We start from the raw sequence: 22,643 nt of genomic DNA on the forward strand, positions 1-22,643 counted from the left end.
CTTATACTCATGCCTGCCCAACTCCACGCCCATAATGTTAATCATAATGCTATGCTCCTTAGACTTGGCGCATATCATAAGGGGTTTTTTAATCCATCTTAATTTGGGACATGGTTTACTTTCTATAGGGTGATTTCTTCTATCCTTATACTTTGTATATTTCTAAAGCCAGAGGAATTGAAAGAACTTTTGTACTACTGTATGTTTCATTTATAAATCGCCCAGACTGTTTGGAAACCCATTTCATTTTTGAAACTCGATGTACTCGTATAGCTTTCAGTTCTTGATCCTTCTCAGCATACTCTTTCTGTGCTTTCTTTGTGTAAGGATGACAAAAATGGAACCTTTAATGTTGTTGAATGTTAACAGTTTGGCTAAAGGAAAGAACCTTGGTTTAGGGTTTGGGAGATTGAGGTTGTTTTTCTGCCTCTGAAGTTTACACTAAGATGTTGTTAGATTAACTCTTAATACTGCTTCACCACATTGAGTTATTGTAAAGGGAAAGATCAAATACGTGAAGAGCGTTTCACACAAAATTTCTCTGTGTGTCAGCAATCATAATAGCTGCAGTGGCTTGTTGGAACCAGAATTAAAGCAAAACAACTTTAGGCTTATTGTTGCTTTGTGAAGACCTACTTAAGATAATTGGAATTCGGTCAGTTTGTTAAGTCCTTTTTGCATTATTTGACTTGGCCTTAGCGTAATGCCAGTTGAGCTGTTGCAGATATATGTAGGGCATGCAAGGCGAGAAATGATTAAATTGCTATCTGAATTATCTCAACTATACTGTATTCATTGATTAGGTCAAAATTTAGGAATGTTTTGCTCTCTAAGCTGTGTAGAGTGAGACCAAAAAATAAGAAGGAAAACTGGATTAGAGAAACTAGTGGAGAAGAGAAGAGGAAGACTGTTAGGGGAAATGAGGCCTTAATAGGGTCATTCAGAACCATCCTGAGAATTGAATTATGGGTAAACTGTGTACTCTTAGGCAGCTGCTGAGGGGAGCTCACGAATTTGCCATATTGACAGTTCCATGCTCTTGAACTGGGCCAAGGGCAGCTTAAAGTTTTAAGGGAGGTGGCAGCACTCTGCCGTGTTTGCAGCACAATGAACTAGGGAGAGAATGGCTTGAGAGATCATCCACAGACATCTGAAAGTACAGACTTAATTTGTGCAAGGGGTGTGTGTGTGTGTGTGTGTGTGTGTGTGTGTGTGTGTGTGTGTGTGTGTGTGTGTGTGTGTGTTGTGGTAGGGGGAGCCAGAGAGTCAGGGTTGGTCATTTTGGTAAACTCATTAGCCTTTAATGGCCATTGTTTCACTCACCATTTTCAGCATCTTCCAAACTTTAGTCATTCACGCACCACCTTCAACGGTTTTTGCTTTATCCATTTACTTTTCTTTTTAAATTATTTTTAAACTTAAATGTATTTTAAACAGGAAATTTATCTGTTGAAATCTCAGGTTTGATGTGATAGTTATAGTTTTTTCTAATGTACATTGAAATAAGTACATAAAATTAGCATAAAACCTGTCCACCTAATTTTTTTTATTGGAGTATATTTGCTTTCCCATGTTGTGCTAGTTTCTGCTGTACAACAAAATGAATCGGCTATACGTATACATATATCCCCTCCCTCTTGAGCCGCCCTCCCATCCCCCTCAATCCCCCCCAACTCTCCCCCCAATTCCCCCCGACTCCCCCCACCCACCATCCCACCCCTCTAGGTCATCACAGAGCACCAAGCTGAGCTCCCTGTGCTATACAGCAGGTTCCCACTACACATAGTTGTGTATATATGTCAATGCTACTCTCTCAGTTCATCCCACCCTCCCCTTCCCCCCGTGTCCGCATATCCGTTCTCTACGTCTGTGTCTTTTTTACTGCCCTGCAAATAGGTTCATCAGTACCATTTTTCTAGATTCCATATATATGCGTTAATATACAGTATTTGTTTTTCTCTTTCTGACTTTCTTCACTCTGTGTGACAGACTCTAGGTTTATCCACATCACTACAAATGACCCAATTTCATTCCTTTTTATGGCTGAGTAATATTCCATTGTATATAGTACATCTTCTTTTTTTTTTTTTTTTTTTTTTTTTTTGCGGTACGCGGGCCTCTCACTGCTGTGTCCTCTCCCGCTGCGGAGCACAGGCTCCGGACGCGCAGGCCCAGCGGCCATGGCTCACGGGCCCAGCCGCTCCGCGGCATGTGGGATCCTCCCAGACCGGGGCACGAACCCGCGTCCCCTGCATCGGCAGGCGGACTCTCAACCACTGTGCCACCAGGGAAGCCCTATAGTACATCTTCTTTATCCATTCATCTGTCGATGGGCATTTAGGTTGCTTCCATGTCCTGGCTCTTGTAAATAGTGTTGCAGTGAACATTGGGGTACATGACTCCTTTTGAATTATGGTTTTCTCAGGGTATATGCCCAGTAGTGGGATTGCTGGGTCATATGGCAGTTCTGTTTTTAGTTTTTTAAGGAACCTCCATACTGTTCTCCATAGCGGCTGTATCACTTTACATTCCCACCAAGAGTGCAAGAGGGTTCCCTTTTCTCCACACCCTCTCCAGCATTTATTGTTTGTAGATTTTTTTGATGATGGCCATTCTGACTGGTGTGAGGTGATACCTCATTGTGATTTTGATTTGCATTTCTCTAATGATTAGTGATGTTGAGCATCTTTTCATGTGTTTGTTGGCCATCTGTGTGTCTTCTTTGGAGAGATGTCTATTTAGGTCTTCTGCCCATTTTTTGATTGGGTTGTTTGTTTTTTTGATATTGAGCTGCATGAGCTGCTTGTATATTTTGGAGATTTTTCCTCTGTCAGTTGCTTTGTCCACCTAATTTTAGCTCTTCTCTTTACAGAGAGGATATACAAATGCCGGAGGTAGAAGGTTAAAGGGGAAACCCAAAGCCTGGATATAGGGGCTTTTCGATGAAATTTCCTAAACAGATTTAAGATGGTAGATGGGAACTAGGTCTCCCTTTGGGTTATCAGGCTAAAGCAAGTTTGCCTTAGACTTTAGTTAAGTTTAATTTGTTTACCTCTTTCATTTTTGTTTTTTGAAAACCTAGTGAATAATACACAAATCAATAAATGTGATAAACCATATTAACAAATTGAAAGAGAAAAACCATATGATCATCTCAACAGATGCAGAAAAAACTCTCAACAAAATTCAACACCCATTTATGATAAAAATCCTCCAGAAAGTAGGCATAGAGGGAACTTACCTCAACATAATAAAAGCCATATATGACAAACCCACAGCTAACATAATTCTCAACGGTGAAAAACTGAAACCATTTCCACTAAGATCAGGAACAAGACAAGGTTGTCCACTCTCACCACTATTTTTCAACATAGTTTTGGAAGTTTTAGCCACAGCAGTCAGAGTAGAAAAAGAAATAAAAGGAATCCAAATCGGAAAAGAAAAGTAAAGCTGTCACTCTTTGCAGATGACATGATACTATACACAGAGAATCCTAAAGATGCTACCAGAAAACTACTACAGCTAATCAATGAATTTGGTAAAGTAGCAGGATACCAAATTAATTAATGCACAGAAATCTCTTGCGTTCCTATACACTAATGATGAAAAATCCAAAAGAGAAATTAAGGAAACACTCCCGTTTACCACTGCAACAAAAAGAATAAAATACCTAGGAATAAACCTACCTAAGGAGGCAAAAGACCTGTATGCAGAAAACTATAAGACACGGATGAAAGAAATTAAAGATGATACAAACAGATGGAGAGATATACCATGTTCTTGGGTTGGATGAATCCACATTGTGAAAATGACTATACTACCCAAAGCAATCTACAGATTCAATGCAATTTCTATGAAACTACCAGTGGCATTTTTCACAGAACTAGAACAAAAAATTTACAATTTGTATGGAAACACAAAAGACCCTGAATAGCCAAAGCAATCTTGAGAAAGAAAATCGGAGCTGGAGGAATCAGGCTCCTGTGCTTCAGACTATAGCACAAAGCTACAGTAATCAAGACAGTATGGTACTGGCACAAAAACAGAAATATAGATCAATGGAACAGGATAGAAAGCCCAGAGATAAGCCCATGCACATATGGTCACCTTATTTTTGATAAAGGAGGCAAGAATATACAATGGAGAAAAGACAGCCTCTTCAATAAGTGGTGCTGGGAAAACTGGACAGCTACATGTAAAAGAATGAAATTAGAACACCCCCTAATACCATATACAAAAATAAACTCAAAATGGATTAAAGACCTAAATGTAAGGCCAGACACTATAAAACTCTTAGAGGAAAACATAGGCAGAACACTCTATGACATAAATCACAGCAACATCCTTTTGACCCTCCTCCATTTAGGGAAATGGAAATAAAAACAAAAATAAACAAATGGGATCTAATGAAACTTAAAAGCTTTTGCACAGCAAAGGAAACCATAAAGAAGACGAAAAGACAGCCCTCAGAATGGGAGAAAATATTTGCAAATGAAGCAACTGACAGGATTAATCTCCAAAATTTATAAGCATCTCATGCAGCTCAATATCAAAAAAAAACAAACAACCCAATCCAGAAATGGGCAGAAGACCTAAATAGACATTTCTCCAAAGAAGATATACAGATTGCCAACAAACACATGAAAGGATGCTCAACATCACTAATCATTAGAGAAATGCAAATCAAAACTACAATGAGGTATCACCTCACACCAGTCAGAATGGCCATCATCCAAAAATCTACAAACAGTAAATGCTGGAGAGGGTGTGGAGAAAAGGGAACCCTCTTGCACTGTTGGTAGGAATGTAAATTGATACAGCCACTATGGAGAACAGTATGGAGGTTCCTTAAAAAACTAAAAATAGAACTACCCTATGACCCAGCAATCCCACTACTGGGCATATACCCTGAGAAAACCATAATTCAAAAGGAGTCATGTACCAAAATGTTCATTGCAGCTCTATTTACAATAGCCAGGACATGGAAGTAACCTAAGTGTCCATCGACAGATGAATGGATAAAGAAGAGGTGGCACATATACACAATGGAATGTTACTCAGCCATAGAAAGAAACAAAATTGAGTTATTTGTAGTGAGGTGGATGGACCTAGAGTCTGTCATAGAGTGAAGTAAGTCAGAAAGGGAAAAACAAATACCTTATGCTAACACATCTATATGGAATCTAAAAAAAAAAAAAAAAAAAAAAATGGTTCTGAGGAACCTAGGGGCAGGACAGGAATAAAGACGCAGACATAGAGAATGGACTTGAGGACACAGGGAGGGGGAAGGATAAGCTGGGACGCAGTGAGGGAGTGGCATGGACTTATATATACTACCAAATATGAAATAAATAGCTAGTGGAAAGCAGCCGCATAGCACAGGGAGATCAGCTCAGTGCTCTGTGACCACCTAGAGGGGTGGGATAGGGAGGGTGGGAGGGAGACGCAAGAGGGAGGGGACGTGGGAATATATGTATATGTATAACTGATTCACTTTGTTATAAAGCTAAAACTAACACACTGTTGTAAAGCAATTATATTCCAATAAAGATGTTAAAAAAGAAAAACAAACAAAACCTAGTGAATATGTTTTAGGCTACAGAAGTTTCTAGGCCTCGTGAGTGTTTTTCTCTGTTCGTTTCCTGGCAGAAACTTTTTCTCAAAAATTCTAAACTTGCTTTGGCTTCAAATAAGGAGGAATAAGGTTTCTCCTTGCTCATTTCAATAATGAGATCCACTCTATCAGCTCCTAGGCCCACAAGTTCAGCCAGCATCTGTGAGCTGCCTTTTATATGCCAGGCACACACTGCTAATCCCTGTGATGCAAAGAGGAAGCTGTGGTCCCCTCTTCTGTGAGGTGTGGCATAAACAGCTGAAACAGTCCGATGTGGTACAGGTACCCGCCAAATACAGGAGATGTTAACTCTTCAGGTAGCTCAGCAAAGGCATTAATAACTTACAGAGTGGAGGCTGGGCTTGTTGTGTGTATGCTATGAGGAAGGCTGCACAATTTGTGCCACCGCGAGTGCCACGGTCTTCTCTTCTCATTCTTCCTAGATGATTGTTCAGCAGAATTTCTGTGGGTTCTGCACTGGCCCACATGTATTCCAACAAGAATGTTTTAAATGTGCGGTAACTCAGGCCTTGCTGCCCTGACACCCTCACGTGAATATGAAGCAATAACTAGGGAACCTTTGGTAACAGTTGGCATATTGAGGTGGCATGGTTCCCAAAACAACATCTTAATGAGGTCTGTGCTTCAGGAACAGCGCTTCTTGTTTAAATACCCTCGGGCATGTCCTATGTAACCGGAAGCAATGTGGCAGAAGTGGCTGTGATCATAGCTTGCGTCAGTCCTGGATTGGGAGGGTCCCTGTGGAGCAGCCGTCTCTATCTCAGTGACTCCAGACCTGGATAGGAGGGTGATATGCATAAGGCAGGAGAAAGAGAATAAAACAAATCAGCCTTAGCCCCTTTTAGGGAATGTGTGTGCAGAATCTGAGCTGGAGTTTCTGGTTTCCACATAGCTTCCAGCCCATCCATCCATAACCCACGCCACCCCTTACCCACCTAGAACTTGAGCTACACGTTTAAAAACAGTAGTTGACGCAAAACATTTTCATCACCCCAAAAGGAAACCTATGCCCATTTTAAGCAGTCATTCCCTATGTCCCTCTCTTCCAAACCCCTGGCAACCACTAATGTATAATATTTTCTGTGTCTATGGATTTGCCACTGCTGGACATTTCGTAGAAATGGAACCATACGATATGTGGCCTTTCGTGTCTTCTTTCACTTAGTTGCGTCCATGATGTAGCATGTGTCAGTAATCCATTCACTTTTACGGCTGAATTCCCTGATCCTGTTTTCTTCATACTGTTTGAATACAAACTTAAAAATATGTTGAGAGTGAAGCTCTGTTTTAATGGTACATCTGTTAGGCCAGTTCATTTAAAGAAGGTGAAAATGGAGATATTGTTGTGAAATGATAATCGTTAAGAAGCCTCAGACAATTTGATAATGAAAAGTTTGGGCAGTGTTGCAAAAAATTATTTGCTTTATGTTAAAAGCCTTTTAAACAAGGAAAACAAACAAGCAGACAAACAAACAAAAACCCAGTAGTTGAGAGAAGATCTTCAGTTCTATTCTATGCACGTAGAGGTCAGTTAAAGGAGAAACTTCCAAGCCATCCTCAGTCTGGCTGCCTACAACACCCTCCCCCCTCAACAGTGCTAATTGCACTGATGGCTGCATCCAGTTGTAGACCTTTGGGGATTTAATATATGCAGGCTTTAAAAAAAAATTAGCACACTTGTTCTCTGAAAAGAGCAAAAAATACACCCCGGGGTGGGGGCAGTGGGGACTGAGCATTACTTCAGACTCAGCCATGTCTCTGTGTCGCCAGAGACCACACCCCTCCTCAGACATAACCACAGAAGACTCTGGGTCAGCTCTCTGGCCTTGAAGGAGGCAGCCAGTTGCCTTGAAGATTTGGGTGCTAGACACAATATGGGTGGAGTCCAAGAGTTATTTCTATTTTGTGTATTTTATTTAGCATGGCTATATTAGTTGTTTTTATTCATTACAGGTTCTACTCTTGAAGTACATCTAAACTGCTTCATAAAATCACTGCCACTGAGTTTTATATATATAGTCTAAAGCACGTTCAGAAATACAAAGAATACTAGAGTTCATGGCAGCGTCTACAAGTGATGCCATGTTGCCTTTCTCTTGGAGATAGAGCAAGTTGAGAATATGGATTGTTCTCCAATGTGTGTTAAATCCTTAGTTTTCTTTCTTCTGAATGTGATGAGGCAGATTTTCCTTGGAAAAATAGTTTGTGTTCAGCTGGAGAGGTTGATTTTTCTCCACCAGTTTCTCCGTTGAATAATTGAAAACTACTGTTCATTATTTACATAAAACTGTCTTTTTCTGGTCTGCTTTCTATAACCTTTCCCCTCTGAGGAATTTTAAGAATTCCCTGACTTTCCTCTGGGGGATTTTATGCCTGCTTTATCCCAGATGTGGGACATAGACCAGGCTGAGGATTTTCTTTCTTTCTTTTTTTTTTTTTTTTTTAACGTTCCTACTTTGAAAGACGTTCTTGCTAACCTGTGAGCAAAGCTGCTACTGAAAAAAAGGATTTTCAAGAAAGTTAAGCAGTTAAGAAAATATGTGAGCTTGGTTTAAATGTCTGACTTACTGAATGACACCAAAATCCCAAATGCAAAACGAAAAAGTAGACAGTAGTTTCGAATAATAAGGGGAAAATGCACACATGTTCTTTCAGCCTTTTAATTCTGGAATTTTATTTTCTGAATGAAGGCATGTCAGTCTCTAGTCCCTGCAGCCCCCTGTCTGATCATGCCCTGCACTCCTGCCGATGTCAGCCCAGGGAACACATGGGCTTAGCAGATGTTTACCCTGCTTTTGTTGTCGCAGTCCCCACCTTCTGCTGACACAAAGAGAATCTTTAGCCTTAGTCATAATATTTTGTCTGCTCACATTCATATAGATGTATTGATCCTAATCCCTGGTTCAGAATGGAGAATGCTGAGAAGAGGGGAGAACTTAGAGTGAAGGAGGCTGTATTAAGACAGGATTTTCTTTTTTTTTTTTTTTCCCTAACGTCCATCCTGATTCCCAGACGATATTTCACCACAAGCTTTTGGTTACTGTGGTTTTCATATTAATGTCCAAAAATACCATAAAATCAAAACGTTTTTTGTGTGATAAAACGTGAGAAGAATGCCAACAAGAGTTTTTCTTCTCTACTCGAGCAGATATTAGACTGTTTTCCCAAGTCCAAAGTTTCTGTTTTCCACAATGAATATGTCTGTTGTCACATGTGTAATTAATTAATGAGTTAATTAAATGATTAGGTTTTAGTTTCTTCCCAGCTCAAATTTTTGATGTATTTTTGAAAAGTCTAAAAATTCATAAGCTTAATTTTCATAGTAAGCAAGGTCGCTACCTACCACGTATTTCCTGCTTCACCATGGTCCCCTGGTTGACATATCCTCCTCTTCTCTTTTCTGTCCTGTAGGATCTTTCGAAGATGGTTTGGCTGCCTTGGAGATTTGGAGATCTGAGGCCACGATGAGGACTCACACACGGGGAGCTCCCAGTGTGTTTTTCATATATTTGTTTTGCTTTGTGTCAGCCTACGTCACCGACGAGAACCCAGAAGTCATGATTCCCTTTACGAATGCCAACTATGACAGCCATCCAATGCTGTACTTCTCCAGGGCGGAGGTGGCCAAGCTCCAGCTCAGAGCTGCCAGCTCCCACGAGCACATTGCCGCCCGGCTCACTGAGGCCGTGCACATCATGCTGTCCAGCCCCTTGGAGTACCTCCCTCCCTGGGATCCCAAGGAGTACAGCGCCCGCTGGAATGAAATTTACGGCAACAACTTGGGGGCCTTGGCCATGTTCTGCGTGCTGTATCCTGAGAACATTGAAGCCCGAGATATGGCCAAAGACTACATGGAGAGGATGGCAGCTCAGCCTAGTTGGTAGATTTTTGTCTTTTTCTTCTTACTGTATTAAACTCTGCAATTTAAAAACATGAATTCATAGTCAAATGAAATCTCAGAGGCCAGATTTTCACATACTTGTGTTTGTGCGTGAGTGAAGGGGATAGGATACTTGTTATTTGTGTTGTTAGTGGCTTATGAATGGTCCCTGGTTTCAAAAGACCTAGTGACTTCCATGTTTAAAGTTAGAAGAAAAATATTTAGGTAGAACCTAACCAAAGAAAAAATAATTTGCTGCATTGAGTAAATAGTATCATCTTGATTGTTGAGATTTCTTTCCCCCTTGTTTAACAGCCTTGTATTACCATCATCAGGCCTTAGGTTCTGATTGACCCGCAAGTGGTTAAAACCTTTTGCCAGCAAGAGATTTCCGCCAATTAAGATTTCTTTGCATTTTAGGACAATTAGGAGCTAAAAGTAAATGTGATAGGATTAACTGACAATTTATAAATAAGATCTTATCCAGTAACCAGCAAATTGCCCAAACCTGTAGGAAAACCAATGTTGTGGTATAATTATGTGAGGAATTCTAATTGTGTAATAATTTACTTTCAGGAGTTCAAGATTTGAGAACAAACTTCCTGTCTCTTCTTGATTAGCTTAAATTTATTTTATTTGTGTATAATTAATATGTCTACCTGCTTCCAAAAGGTATGGGATGAATTAATTAAACTAGGGATTCCGCGGGTATTCTCATTTAAACTGTGTTTTAATACACATGGTCCAATTACACTACAAAAAATTACAAACTGTATGAAATATCCTTTTAAAATTACATAGGCTGATACTTGTCATAGGGTTGGAGAGAGCTCATTTTTAAATGCTTAGAAAAATCAGCGATGCATTTAATGTTGTGAAGAGTTACATCTCAGATATCATAAGGGTGAATAATGGTAGCTTGCAAGCTTCCTGAATTCTGCCAGTATGGTAAGTAAATTTAATACTTCCTAAATTTCTGCCAGTATGGTAAAGAATATTGTTTGTTTATAGAATTTGAAGGAGTTTCTGGAATTTCTAAATGAAAAAGATTATGGAAGAGTTGACATTAAATCCATATCAGAGCTTATTTTTTTAAGGCTTGTTATGAGGTATGTATAATCATTTTGAAGCTTACAATATTTTAGGTTGAAAAGAACCTTTTGACTTGATTTGTTTCAAAGCTGAGCCGTGTATGCCTTAGTTTCTGTTCTTGACTAACCTCCTTCTACTCCTGACACCAAGAAAGAAAATAAAGATGGATGAAAATTGGATATTTGACTTATAAGTTTCTATTATCAAGTGTTACAATTACTCACTTGACATTGTACTGTTAGTTAAAAAGTGGCAACCATATTTACTTTAGGGGAAAAAAACCTTTGTTGTCTATAAGGGTACTTTTAAAGTCCTTTTTGTTTTAGATAGGTAAGTGAAATTTGACAGATTAAGATGCGGATGAAAATGTTCCAGAGAGCCGTCTGTTTCACTTCATGAAAGAGTAGCTAACTGTGAAGTACCACTTTTTAATGGAGATTTTTTTTTAGTACAAATAAAATCGCATTAAGAGAATTCACAAGACCACTGCAATTGTATTATGATGATATAAAACATTCAGGCATATAAATACCAACTTAAATGAATGCTGTCATTAGAGAGTACTAGACTCCTATGATAAAAGGAGGAAAATAAATAAAAATGAACATTTTCATAGTTTCTACAAGTTCAGAATTACTGGTTTTGGAGTTGTGTAGGAATTTATTAGAGGACTAGTACTTTGTTCATGGCAGTATTGATAAAAATAGGTATACCTCTATGCCGTTAGCCAGTAACCCAAAGCCAGTCTGTGATTTAATAGAGCTGAACAGTTGACTTCTTTCCCTAGACCTCTTAGATGAAGGTCAGAAATTGAGAATTTACCTTTACATCTGGTTTCTAGTTCCAGAAGTGATCCTAGCATAAAAAGTTGAGCTACTGGAACATTTTTGTCTTGGCAAGTACTGTTACTAGGTTGTACTTTTAAATGATTTTATGGAAATTTTAACTTTTTAAGAGCAACCACACCCAACCCCTAGACCCTTAAATTTTTATTAAACTGTAGTTGAATGTAATCAATCACTTTTTGACAACTTAAAACACTGCTAAATGTTTTGGTAGTTCAACTGTTCCTATTTAAATCAACTAAATCATATGTCGCCACTGTGCCCAGAGAAAGGTATTGTGGTCGTTGTCATTGTCTTTGGACATAGTTCACCTATATTTGGTTTCAGAGGAAAATAAAAGACTGACTCTTATTTATAAAGATGCAGACCTACTAGACCTACTAGAGAATGGACTTGAGGAACGGGGAGGGGGAAGTGTAAGCTGGGACAAAGTGAGAGAGTGGCATGGACATATATACACTACCAAACGTAAAATAGGTAGCTAGTGGGAAGCAGCCACATAGCACAGAGAGATCAGCTTGGTGCTTTGTGACCACCTAGAGGGGTGGGATAGGGAGGGTGGGAGGGAGGGAGACGCAAGAGGGAAGAGATATGGGGACATATGTATATGTATAACTGATTCACTTTGTTATAAAGCAGAAACTGACACACCATTGTAAAGCAATTGTACCTAAATAAAGATGTTTTAAAAGAAACTACTATGTATAAAATAAATAATCAGCAAGGATATATTGTACAGTGCAGTGAAATATAGCCATTATTTTGTAATTAAAAAAGATCAATAATTAATATTGATTAATCAATTGATTTGATTAATTAATTAATTTTAAAAGCTTCCTACAATGGCTTCATCAAACTTAATACATTTGCCATATTCCTTTCTACTCCTTTGAAAACCAGTGACTAAATTGTGTCCACTCACTTATTCAATTAACAAACATTTATTGAGCATCTGTTGTATGTCATGTACCATGCTAGGTGCTGGGGATTCAGCGATGAAAAAAATAGCCCAGTAAGTTTAAAATTTGCACCTAGGGTAAGGGCTGCAAACATTGGGTATTTGAAACCTAAGCTAGGACTATATTCTCTGCTCAGAATTAAGTGTAAGCATCACTTAATAGTAGGGGTTCATTAGTTTTTTGTTTTTCAATTAAGCAGAATTCAAGACTATCTGGATTTTTAAATTAATTTATCTTTAAATTAAAAAAATTTTTAAATAATTTTTATTGGAGTATCTTATTAGTTTTTATTCATGACTTAAAGATTTGAGGATTAAATGAGGTAATGTAAAGTACTTAGCACAGTTCCTATCAAATAGTAAGCCTTCAATAAATAAGAATAATGATAATTATTGTTACTGATATTTGCTTAGTACTTAGATCCTGTTTAGTTTATAATTTGGTGTATGTAGGCTGTAAGGAAATAGTATTTGTTTGGGATTTATTTGGAGATTTTACTTATCTTTGTCCAAATTGCTCTCAAAACTAGAACATCTGTTTAACTCATAGCATATTCCTTTTGGCTTTATTCCATTAAAACTTTCAGCAATGCTCCCCTGGGCCCTTTTTTTGGCATATAAGAATCTGATGGTAACACCAATCATGATGGCTTAGGGGAAAGTAACAGTGATGTGTCTTTTGTCTGGTATTCAAAAGAAGTACATCTGAGATATACATGCATACAGATTTATTCATGTGATTCATTTCATTTGAGTATTTTGGGGTTTTTTTTTCTTTTACTTTTTATTGGAGTGTAGTTATTTACAATGTTGTGTTAGTTTCAGGTGTACAGCAAAGTGAATCAGTTGTACATATACCATTTGAGTAGTTTGTAAATAAAGAGCTAAAAGGTCACAGCTGTAGATTCACTTATTTAAGAGTCTAGGGCCATTGGAAAAATTAAATGGAAAATATTATCTAATGATATACTGATCTTTTGTGTTCATCTGATATAATATACTACAAAGTAGAAAGGGAATCTCATAGATTGATAATGATGATGGTGGTGATTGAAAAATAACAACATGCAAACCTTTCTTCTTTTGACATTATAATTCTGTGTGTCAGCGAGTACCCAGATGATTGGGCACCGCAGAAAGATGAGACACGTCTACATACTGTATCTGCTTTTGCGGAGATGCCCATATTCTCTCTCAGAAGCTCTCTCCTTTGTTCTTCTGCCTTCTGTTAATGTCATGCATTCTTCATAACATCCTTCATAACAGTAAAAGTAACAGAGTAATTTAATTGTTCTTAACTTAGTTCTAAAAATCAAATTTAAAAAGATATTATTTTAACCTATATATAAAATGGCAAATTATTTTCAGCATCACCAATAATGTCTCTGACCTTTGAATTAAGTCCCCTATAGATCTCATCTTCCAGATGAAAGCTAGGATTTGGGTTATAGTTGGCTCTGTATTATATAAAAGTGTGATTAGAACTTAATCAGACAACTTCTTTAAGAAAGCTTAATGAGCTGAGGTCATAAATCTAGAGCTGGTAACAACAGAAAATGCATTTTATTACACTTAAAGTCAATTCATTTTTTTAATACAATATCACCTAGTCACCAGAGCAAGTTCTGTGTATGTCAGTTGGCACATTGGGGGTATTCTCATTTATAAATAGTTGCTTTCTGCATTCAGTCCTTACATAATTAAAAAGAGAACATTATTGGATTCCAAATAACTAAAAATTCTCCATCAGCTTTTTTCCCCCAGAACCTTAAACTTTAAGGTGGGAAAATAAATTAAAACGGTTCTTAGTCAAGATTTAAGAGATTTCCAAAAAGTCAAATTTTTGGAGTTTTTGGAGTCAGCAGACATTGCTCTACTTTCCTAAAATTTTCATACGTGTGTATATTTTTATTTACTTATTTTTACTTTTTTCTACTATACCTTTTTCCCCAAAGATTAAGGAAACAAAAAACAATATTCAAATAAGAAATATCTGAAAAAGAAAGGAGGAAAGAAAAAGATAAGGGACATCAGCTGGACTAGCAATGAGACAGTTACTGAAATGCATCTTATGTCCCATGGGTGAGTGGGCCACATGTGGGCCCTGAATTTTTTTTAACAGCAAAGAAAGTAGGCTCAATTAGTTTTGAAGTATAGAGTGTCCATGGGATTAAAAGTAGATCAGCTTTTCTACAGAACTACTACTCTTGACCCAAGGACCAGAAAGAAATTTCTCCTGGAGTTTTCATGAGGAACCTGCACAATAGTTTCATGAACATCCTTCCAGTGCATGTGTGATGAATTGCACAGTGCTGGCTTTTTTATGTTAGACTAGACTGAGGGCAGGACCGGGTCTGTTTTGCTCATGCATGTATCCCTCAGCACTTAACACAGTGTCAGGTAGATTTCTGCCCAATGAATGAATGCTCTAGCATCCCTGGAGATACTCCAAAGTGAAATTCACTAAAACCAGGGTGGAGGTAGAAGGGATGGACATACGGTTTAGCCCCAGGCCACTTTTTTTCCTAGTCTAGCTTTGTCCTTCAGCAGAATTTGAATATGCAGAAAAATGAAATGACCATGTATCTATCAGGCAGCCTCTTTGTACACTGTGTATCTCAGCTGAGCTCATGATTGATGGGTTCTGTGAGCTTGGGTATTATACTGCGCTGCCTGTTCTTACAGTGATCTTCTATATAGCTAAAAACAAACATAAAAAACTCACTCAAATGATTACTGGAAAACACAACACACCTGAATCACTTAAGAAAGATAAAGGTAAGTTGACCATATCTCACTTACTATGAAGAGATGAATGGCAAACATTCAACATTGAACAGTGATTGTAACAGAAAAGATTTGTTGTTCAACCTCTGTTGACAGCACATAGTTATCCAACATGCATTTCTGAGCAGTGGGCTTTTCAAGGCTTTTGTCTAAACATTGTAAACCCTGGGGAAGGGGCCTAGGATAGCAGTCCTTGGAGGCACAGGTGCACTTGCATCTTGACTCTGCTATTATATTAGGCTTTAGCAGGTTTTTTTTTAACCTCGGTAAACCTCATTTTCTTTATCTTTAAAATGTGGATGATTCTTTCCATGCAAATATGTTGTTCCAAGGATTAAATGAGATAATGCATGTAAAGCTCTTAGCATTATGTTCCTGACACATAGTTTTACTAAAAAGTTTATTTTTATTACACAGAAATAGATATGACCATGTAGCAATATTCTTAAGTTTCTTGACACACAGGACTCCATTTTACCTACTCTCACTCTGGAGTTGTGTTTTTGAGAAGTACTCATTTTGCATCATTCTTTCACCTTTCTTTATAGTATTTTTGCTTTCTTATCATCAGAAAATAAATCACAGAGGAAAGAAATTACTTCACTCTTGCGTTGGTGCCAGTCAGCTTCAGGAATTCAGAACTGGTGAGGGAAACAAAGTTGAACTTTTGCACAGAGAAGTAATTATAATTTTATTCGCAACAGACCTTGTGTTAATTCCCTTGCCTGTGGATTGCAAACTTCTGGAGATTGACATGTGAGGGCCCATTTGCAAAGTAAAATATTAAAAAAATAATAAAGTAAGGGGAAAAAAGGAGAAAGAAAAGCCCCTGGCAGATGGAAATGAACCAATCAGTTTCATTCCTGTACATTCCAAACTGAAGAGTCCACCCATCTTTCTCAGCGTGGCGTGCTGGGCTCTAAATACAGTTCCCTACAGCTGTTTCACAGGCTTCTTATTTCTCTAAATTGCATGTTAAGGCTGGGAATCAAAGTAGGGGAGGATGTAGCTGGGCCCCAACATGTGGAGCCGCAGCACCGGGAGCAAATAGATCAGGTTTTCCTCTCCTGACCTTACAGTGGTGAAGACCGGGTGGCATAGCCCGGAGTGCACCCGGAATCCATTGGATTCAAGGAAGCAAATCCAGTGGCCCCGTGAAACAAATGCAGGCTCTCAGAAAACCCAGCCCCCAGTTCCCCTGGCTTTTTCTCCTTCATGCTTTCTCTTCCTTCTGCCCTTCCCCCTCCTCTTTCTGCCTCTTTTTCTCTCTGTTCCTTCCATTCTGTGATCTGAAGAAAGTTACTGCTTTTATCCTGCTGCAGATCCTTGGAAACAGAAGGCTAAAACTGATGACAACGAGGCTTTTTATGATGTTCAGATTCTTTAATATTTACAGAAACACATGGGTTAGGAACCTGGCTGTTGGGAATTTCCTTCTTTTACGCCATTTAATAAGCAGGTTGTTGCCAGCATCGTTGCAGATGAAGACACTGGGCAAGGACTGGTGTCAGGAGACAGCAGGTGAGGAGTTGCTCAGGGAGAGGCCAGGTCAGGTGTGTGGGTTAGCTGAGCATCTCAGTGCAGTTTTTCATACACACCGAGCAAACTCCTCTCCATCTATTTCAAATTGAGTGAGGATAAAATGGTTTTAATAACGCTTCTTTCTAACAACAAATGTGAGACTGTTTATAACACCTCTAGACATACACAGCTGGAAAGAAATGCAACGTTAGTTTTCTTGTGGGATCTGTTTGTTGTTTGAGTCTAACATGCAGTACTGGTGCAACCCTCAGCTGTCTCCACGATAAGCAACATTCTCTCCTATCCTGCTCCTCTAGTGTCACTTGTTGCCTTTTTAATAAAACATGCAACGTGGGCTTGCAGAATTGTCTGAGGGAGCTCTGCTTAAGGCCAGAGGCATCCTCATCCCCCTTCTGATGGGATTCTGAGCCTGTGCCCCTCACCCCATGTATACCACAAAGATATGAATGTAGTAAGTTCCACACCGACTTTACAGTCTGGCTCTTACATACTACTCAGCCATAAAAAGGAACGAAATTGAGTCATTTGTTGAGGCGTGGTTGGATCTAGACACTGTCATACAGAGGGAAGTAAGTCAGAAAGAGAAAAATAAATATCTTATATTAACGCATATATGTGGAACCTAGAAAAATGGTACAGATGAACCAGTTTGCAGGGCAGAAGTTGAGACGCAGATGTAGAGAACAAACGTATGGACACCAATGGGGGAAAGCCACCAGGGGTGGGGGTGGGGGCGTGATGAATTGGGCGATTGGGATTGACATGTGTGCACTGATGTGTATAAAATGGATGACTAATAAGAACCTGCTGTATAAAATAATAAATAAAATAAAATTCAAAAAGAAAAACAACTTGCTAAGCATGTTGTTTAAATTTTGTGCCTTCCTTGCCCTGTGTCTTGAGGGAAGATGTTAGTTAGCAAGTGCTGCATATATATCTGTATTCTATTCCAATAATGCTTTATAATTGTTTTTTAAAAGTGGCCTTTGTCTGTTAACTGAGATACGTGTTTAGTTCTAATACCACTAAAGATGTAGGGCCTTGCTGACATTAAGTTCTTACTAATGCTATATATAGAGATATATATAACTACTGGAGAATAGTAGTGACATGAGTATGTCCGTGGAGTCTCTTGTAAAGCTGCGTAGTTCTTTTTACCTTAGTTATCTTCAGAATGGCATTTTACTTCTTCATTTCCTTCTGCTGTATCCATCAAGAGAATATGTTTTAGCCACGTTTAACACAGTCTCTCTCCTCCATCCTTCCTTTTTCTTTCCAGTGTCAACATGCTGGCTTAGGACAGCAGGAGGAACCATAGTCAGGGGCCAGATGATTGTGTTTCCCACATAAGCCTGTGTTTAGAAGCTTTGTGTGTGGATGGCTTGGAGGAGAGGAATCAGGAGGAGGGGAACTAGGTGGAAGCTTATATAAGTCTAGGGGGGAAATGAAGACCACAGTTAAGTCAGTGAGAGTGGGGAAAAGAAGGAATGCATCTGAGACATTTAGGGCAGGACTTCCCTGGCGGTCCAGTGGTTAAGATTCCATGCGTCCACTGCAGGGGCCACGGGTTCAATCCCTGGTCAGGGAACTAAGATCCCGCATGGCGCACGGTGCGGCCAAAAGATTTAAAAAAAAAAAGAGGAGAGAGAGAGAGATGTAGGACAGAGAATCTACAAAGAGATTGATTGGATATGGGACACTTTCTCAAAGTATGGTTCTTTCATCGGAATCATATAGGTATTTTTAAAAACACAGATTCCTGGGCCTGGCCCAGACTCAGTGAATCACGATTATTTGGAGTAGGCCAAAGAACAAGTGCCCCATGTGATCTGAGGCACGCTAAAAATTAAATAGTAAAGAGCAGGGTGTTAGGAAGCATGGGACTTGGTTTTCGTCTAGGCATTGTGCTAGGTATTGGAATATAAAAATTTGAGGGCAGCTTAATACATCTTGCCTAGAGTGGTTGACCTATGGAAAATATGAACTAATAGACTATATTAATGCAGATGATAAAGGCTGTGATTGAGAAAGTATAGTGTGTAATGGGAAGACAGAGAGGTACTTCGGGATGCCCAACATTGGAGCCCTGGGAAGGCTTTCCTCCTGGGGCCTGAGGGACAAATAGGAATCCGCCAAGTGAAGGGGAAAGAGAGCATGTTTGATTGTTCCAAGCAGAAATAACTGATGTTCAGAGGCCGTGACAGAAGGAAGCAGAATGCTTTTGAGGAACTGAAAATTTAATGTAGGGAGGAGACAGGCAAGCATTGAGGCTTTGAGTAGAGAGCCAGATGCTGCAAGACCTTGTCCACCATGTGAAGGAGTTTGGACTTTTTCTTACAAGAACTATGAGGCCATTGAAGGGTTTTAACAGGGCAGCAACATGGTCAGATTTGTGTGTGTGTGTGTGTGTGTGTGTGTGTGTAACTTTTTCATTCTAAAATAAAAGTAGAGCACCATACGAACAAACGTGTGGCTTAGTAAAGTATTTTAAAGCAAACGCCCTGCTAACCACAGCACAGCTCCAAAAATAGAACGTTGCCAGCCACCCTGGGAAGCCCCTCGTAAGGCTCATCCCAATCACAGCTCCCTCTGTCCCTACAAAGGCTACCCTGACTTCTAGGGTCATCAGTCACGTCCTTGTGTTTCTTTATAGTTCATTCAAGTGTGCATCCCTAGGCACAAGTTTAGTCTTGCTCATTTGTTAAATGTTTTTTAAGTCTTTTTTATCTGCAGTTTCCCCTCCATCCCTTTATTTTTGTTACAATTTATCTGTGGAAGAATCTGGGCCCTTTGACCTGCTCAGCTTCCCACAGTCTGGATGTGGTTGATTGCAGGCTCAAGATGCAGCTCAGTGAGTTCCTCCACCCTTGGCATTTCCTACAAACTGACAGCTGGGTGCTGAGGCTCGCTCCAGCTCGGTTTTGATCACTTTGACACAAGCATAGGTGGTGGCTGTTCTCTCATCAGGAGACGCAAAGTGGCTGCTGGTTTCTCCATGACAGATTTGTGTTTTAGGAAGAATCTCTGGTCATATGTGGAGAGTAGATTGCAGAGGTCAAACCAGGAAGACCAGTCAGGCCTTTTGTGTTTATCCAGATGACAGCCTGGAATAGGGGCTCTGAGAATGCAAAGAAATGTTGGGTTCCAGAAAGTTTTAAGGATTAGCATGTATTGGGTTGGCCAAAGAGTTTGTTCGGGTTTTTCCATAAGATCTTACAGAAAACACCCAAATGAACTTTTTGGCTGACCCAATATAAGACTTGACAATTTTATTTGAGGACAAGAAGGACTAAGAACTTTCTTTTATGGGATGCTGAGAGGCATGGGACCTTTCAATGAGATCACAACACTTGGAACTCTTGGAGAGTACTAATAAAGGGTTTGGTTTGGGATCGACTGAGTTTGAAGGGCCTGTGGACCCAAGAGGAGATGTTGAGTTCATGTCCCTCCGGCATTATTTTTAGCTACCTCCTGTTTGCTAGAAGTGTACTGTGACTTTAAAAAATGTCATCACCAGGAAAAAAAAAAATTTATCCAGTATAAAATATGCTTTCAAGTACAACAGACATAGTTTCTGTGGATGATAGGAAAATGTAGAAGGAAAGTTCAAAGAAGGTCAGATTTAATTAAAGTAAGCTTATCACAACAAATAAATGAATAACAACAAGAAGAATGAGAAGAAAAGGTAAAGTGCTAGAAGAGCCACTTGGGTGTCCTCAAATCACTTTCTGGATGTGAAGCCAAAATGAAACATCATGTCGGCATCACTCCAGGAAGAAAGTATCAGCTTGAGAGAATCGTGCTATTTCTTTTTAAGTTGGAAAAAAAAAAAAAAAAGATTCTTGATGAGGTGTGGATGGATGGCAATTTGGGTTTGTAACAATTTAATGTGCAATTTTTAGTTCATTTCCGTGATTCAATTACAGGGAATACACTATTCCAAGAAAAGAAAGTCTAAGGAAAGGGAGAGTTAAGAATAAATCCACACATATTGCTAAAATTTTGTATTAACGTTAATATCTTTCTGCCCTAAACTTTGGGCCATAATTTTGAAAAACCATATGGAGCTTACTATTTTACCTTCTTTGGAGAACCTGTTGACATGGGAAAGATTTTACACTATTACTAAAGCCAGTTTGAATCTTTTACTCTTTGCTTTTCTATCATAGCCTGTCACTTGGTTAAAGAAGATGTGACTACATTCAACCTTTGGGGTGGAGTCAGCTTTTATTTTCCATATGACAGATAACTCTAGATCTAAAACTCGGGGAAGTATTTAATGCCCATGGCATGTTGAAGATGGCTCACAAGTTTGGCTCGTAATTTAATCTAAATTTACTTTATCCATTAATTCTATTTTATGGCAAATAGCACATCCTCCAGATTTTTTATGATTCACAAACTCCTAAATTGACTTTTTTCCACTTTGTTGCCAAATTAAGAAATACTCTTTAAAACTGTGTCCCCGGGACATGAAATAAAATAGACATTATTGGTACAAGGTGCTGTTCATAGGTATTATTTCATTACCTCTCTTGAAAATAAATGGCTTCAAAGCCAAACAAACATTTTGGGGGATGAGAAATGTTTTCTTGTTCTTTTTCTACACAGTGACAAATTACTTTTCGTTCCTGAATTGACTGTGTGGGCCCGTTTGGTGTTTCACATCTGCCTCTGTCATACACTGTCTACTGGCCTCTTTGAACATTCTGAACTTCTCTGGTGGTCTGGGATCCTTCCTAATGAACTCGTGATAGATTTTCCCTCATGGTTGGCTCCAGATCCTCTGCTGGAAGGTGTTTGGGGCAACCCAGTCTCAACCTAGCTCCACGCACTGAAGCAGGCCCTGGGCCTGGGTCCTCTCTGCCTGCAGGATGCATCTGATGGGCTGCTTGTTTGGTGGCACATTTACCCTCTAAGACAGTGGCTTTCAAACCTTTATGACTGTGACCCACAGTAAGAAATAAAGTTTACATCCCAATATACACAGAACTTTAACTCTACATATGTAAATATATAAGTAGAAGTTGTGTGAATCAGCCCTTGCATTTACGTCATGCTTTGCACTCTGCTATTTCCTATTCCATGCCATTAAATTCCACTAAAAATATGCTGGTCACGACCCCTTATATTCATTCCACAATCTATTAATAGCTTGTTATTTATAATTTGAAAACTCTGCCTAACATTGTGATAAACCCATGATTCCTTTTCAGAGAATCCCTTCTCAATATCCCTCTTCTTGAATATCTCCAGTGAGGGGACTGCTTCAGTCTTTGAGGTGGCTTCCTTAGTCCATAATTGTAGTGTTCAGAGTACTTGTTCCTAAAATATATTAGGAAGCATCGTTTTTTCATTAGGAAACAGTGTGTGTCTGTGATTAACGGCTACATTTCAGGTTTCCAGGGCTGAGTGGAATAAATTCTGCAGCGCATTATTTCCAGTTGGCACCCAGAATAAAATCAAGAACAGTTCATTCACTGTTTTAAAAAGGCAACTTCAGCAAAACCTTGAAATAGCATATTGTAAAAGAGAGAAATTCTGATAAAGCATTAAAAAGTGGGAATCTTAGGTAAATATTAACCTTACTGAGGAAACCATAATAGAAAGTAAAATACTGTTTCATGTATCCTAGCACCTTAAGGTTGGCCTTATTTTAGTTTTGGTATCTTCCTAACATCAGGGTGGCAAGATTTAGCAATTTGATTACCATTTTTGCCATTGTTAAAGTATCCCTCACTTTTTAAACTTACTGTCACAGGTTCTTTGCCCTTTTGCATGTGGTGGTGTCAAAATCTTAGAGGATTTCTTTAAAATAAATGGGAGTCACCACGTGTTCAGGCAGCAGCAGGAAGATGGTGCATACAAGATGGCAGTGATGACAAGTCAGATTCTTGAAGGTCG

The 22,643-nt window shown here is 39.0% G+C and overlaps 1 protein-coding gene across 7 annotated transcripts in view; it reads left to right on the top strand.

The window, feature by feature from the left end:
• Nucleotides 1-22,643, top strand: part of DSE (dermatan sulfate epimerase) — a 70,092-nt gene that overhangs the window by 24,181 nt on the left and 23,268 nt on the right. For 5 of the 7 annotated variants that reach the window (XM_019929609.3, XM_033867652.2, XM_033867648.2 and 2 more), the window contains exon 2: nt 9,047-9,515. In XM_019929609.3, the coding sequence (XP_019785168.1) occupies nt 9,100-9,515 (416 nt within the window). In that variant the 5' untranslated portion in view covers nt 9,047-9,099. Of the gene's footprint in view, nt 1-9,046; nt 9,516-22,643 lie in introns of those variants that run through there. The other 2 variants (XM_019929612.3, XM_033867650.2) reach the window with 2 other exon arrangements.

Source organism: Tursiops truncatus, chromosome 12 (assembly GCF_011762595.2).
Source record: "Tursiops truncatus isolate mTurTru1 chromosome 12, mTurTru1.mat.Y, whole genome shotgun sequence".
Taxonomy (NCBI): Eukaryota; Metazoa; Chordata; class Mammalia; order Artiodactyla; family Delphinidae; genus Tursiops; species Tursiops truncatus.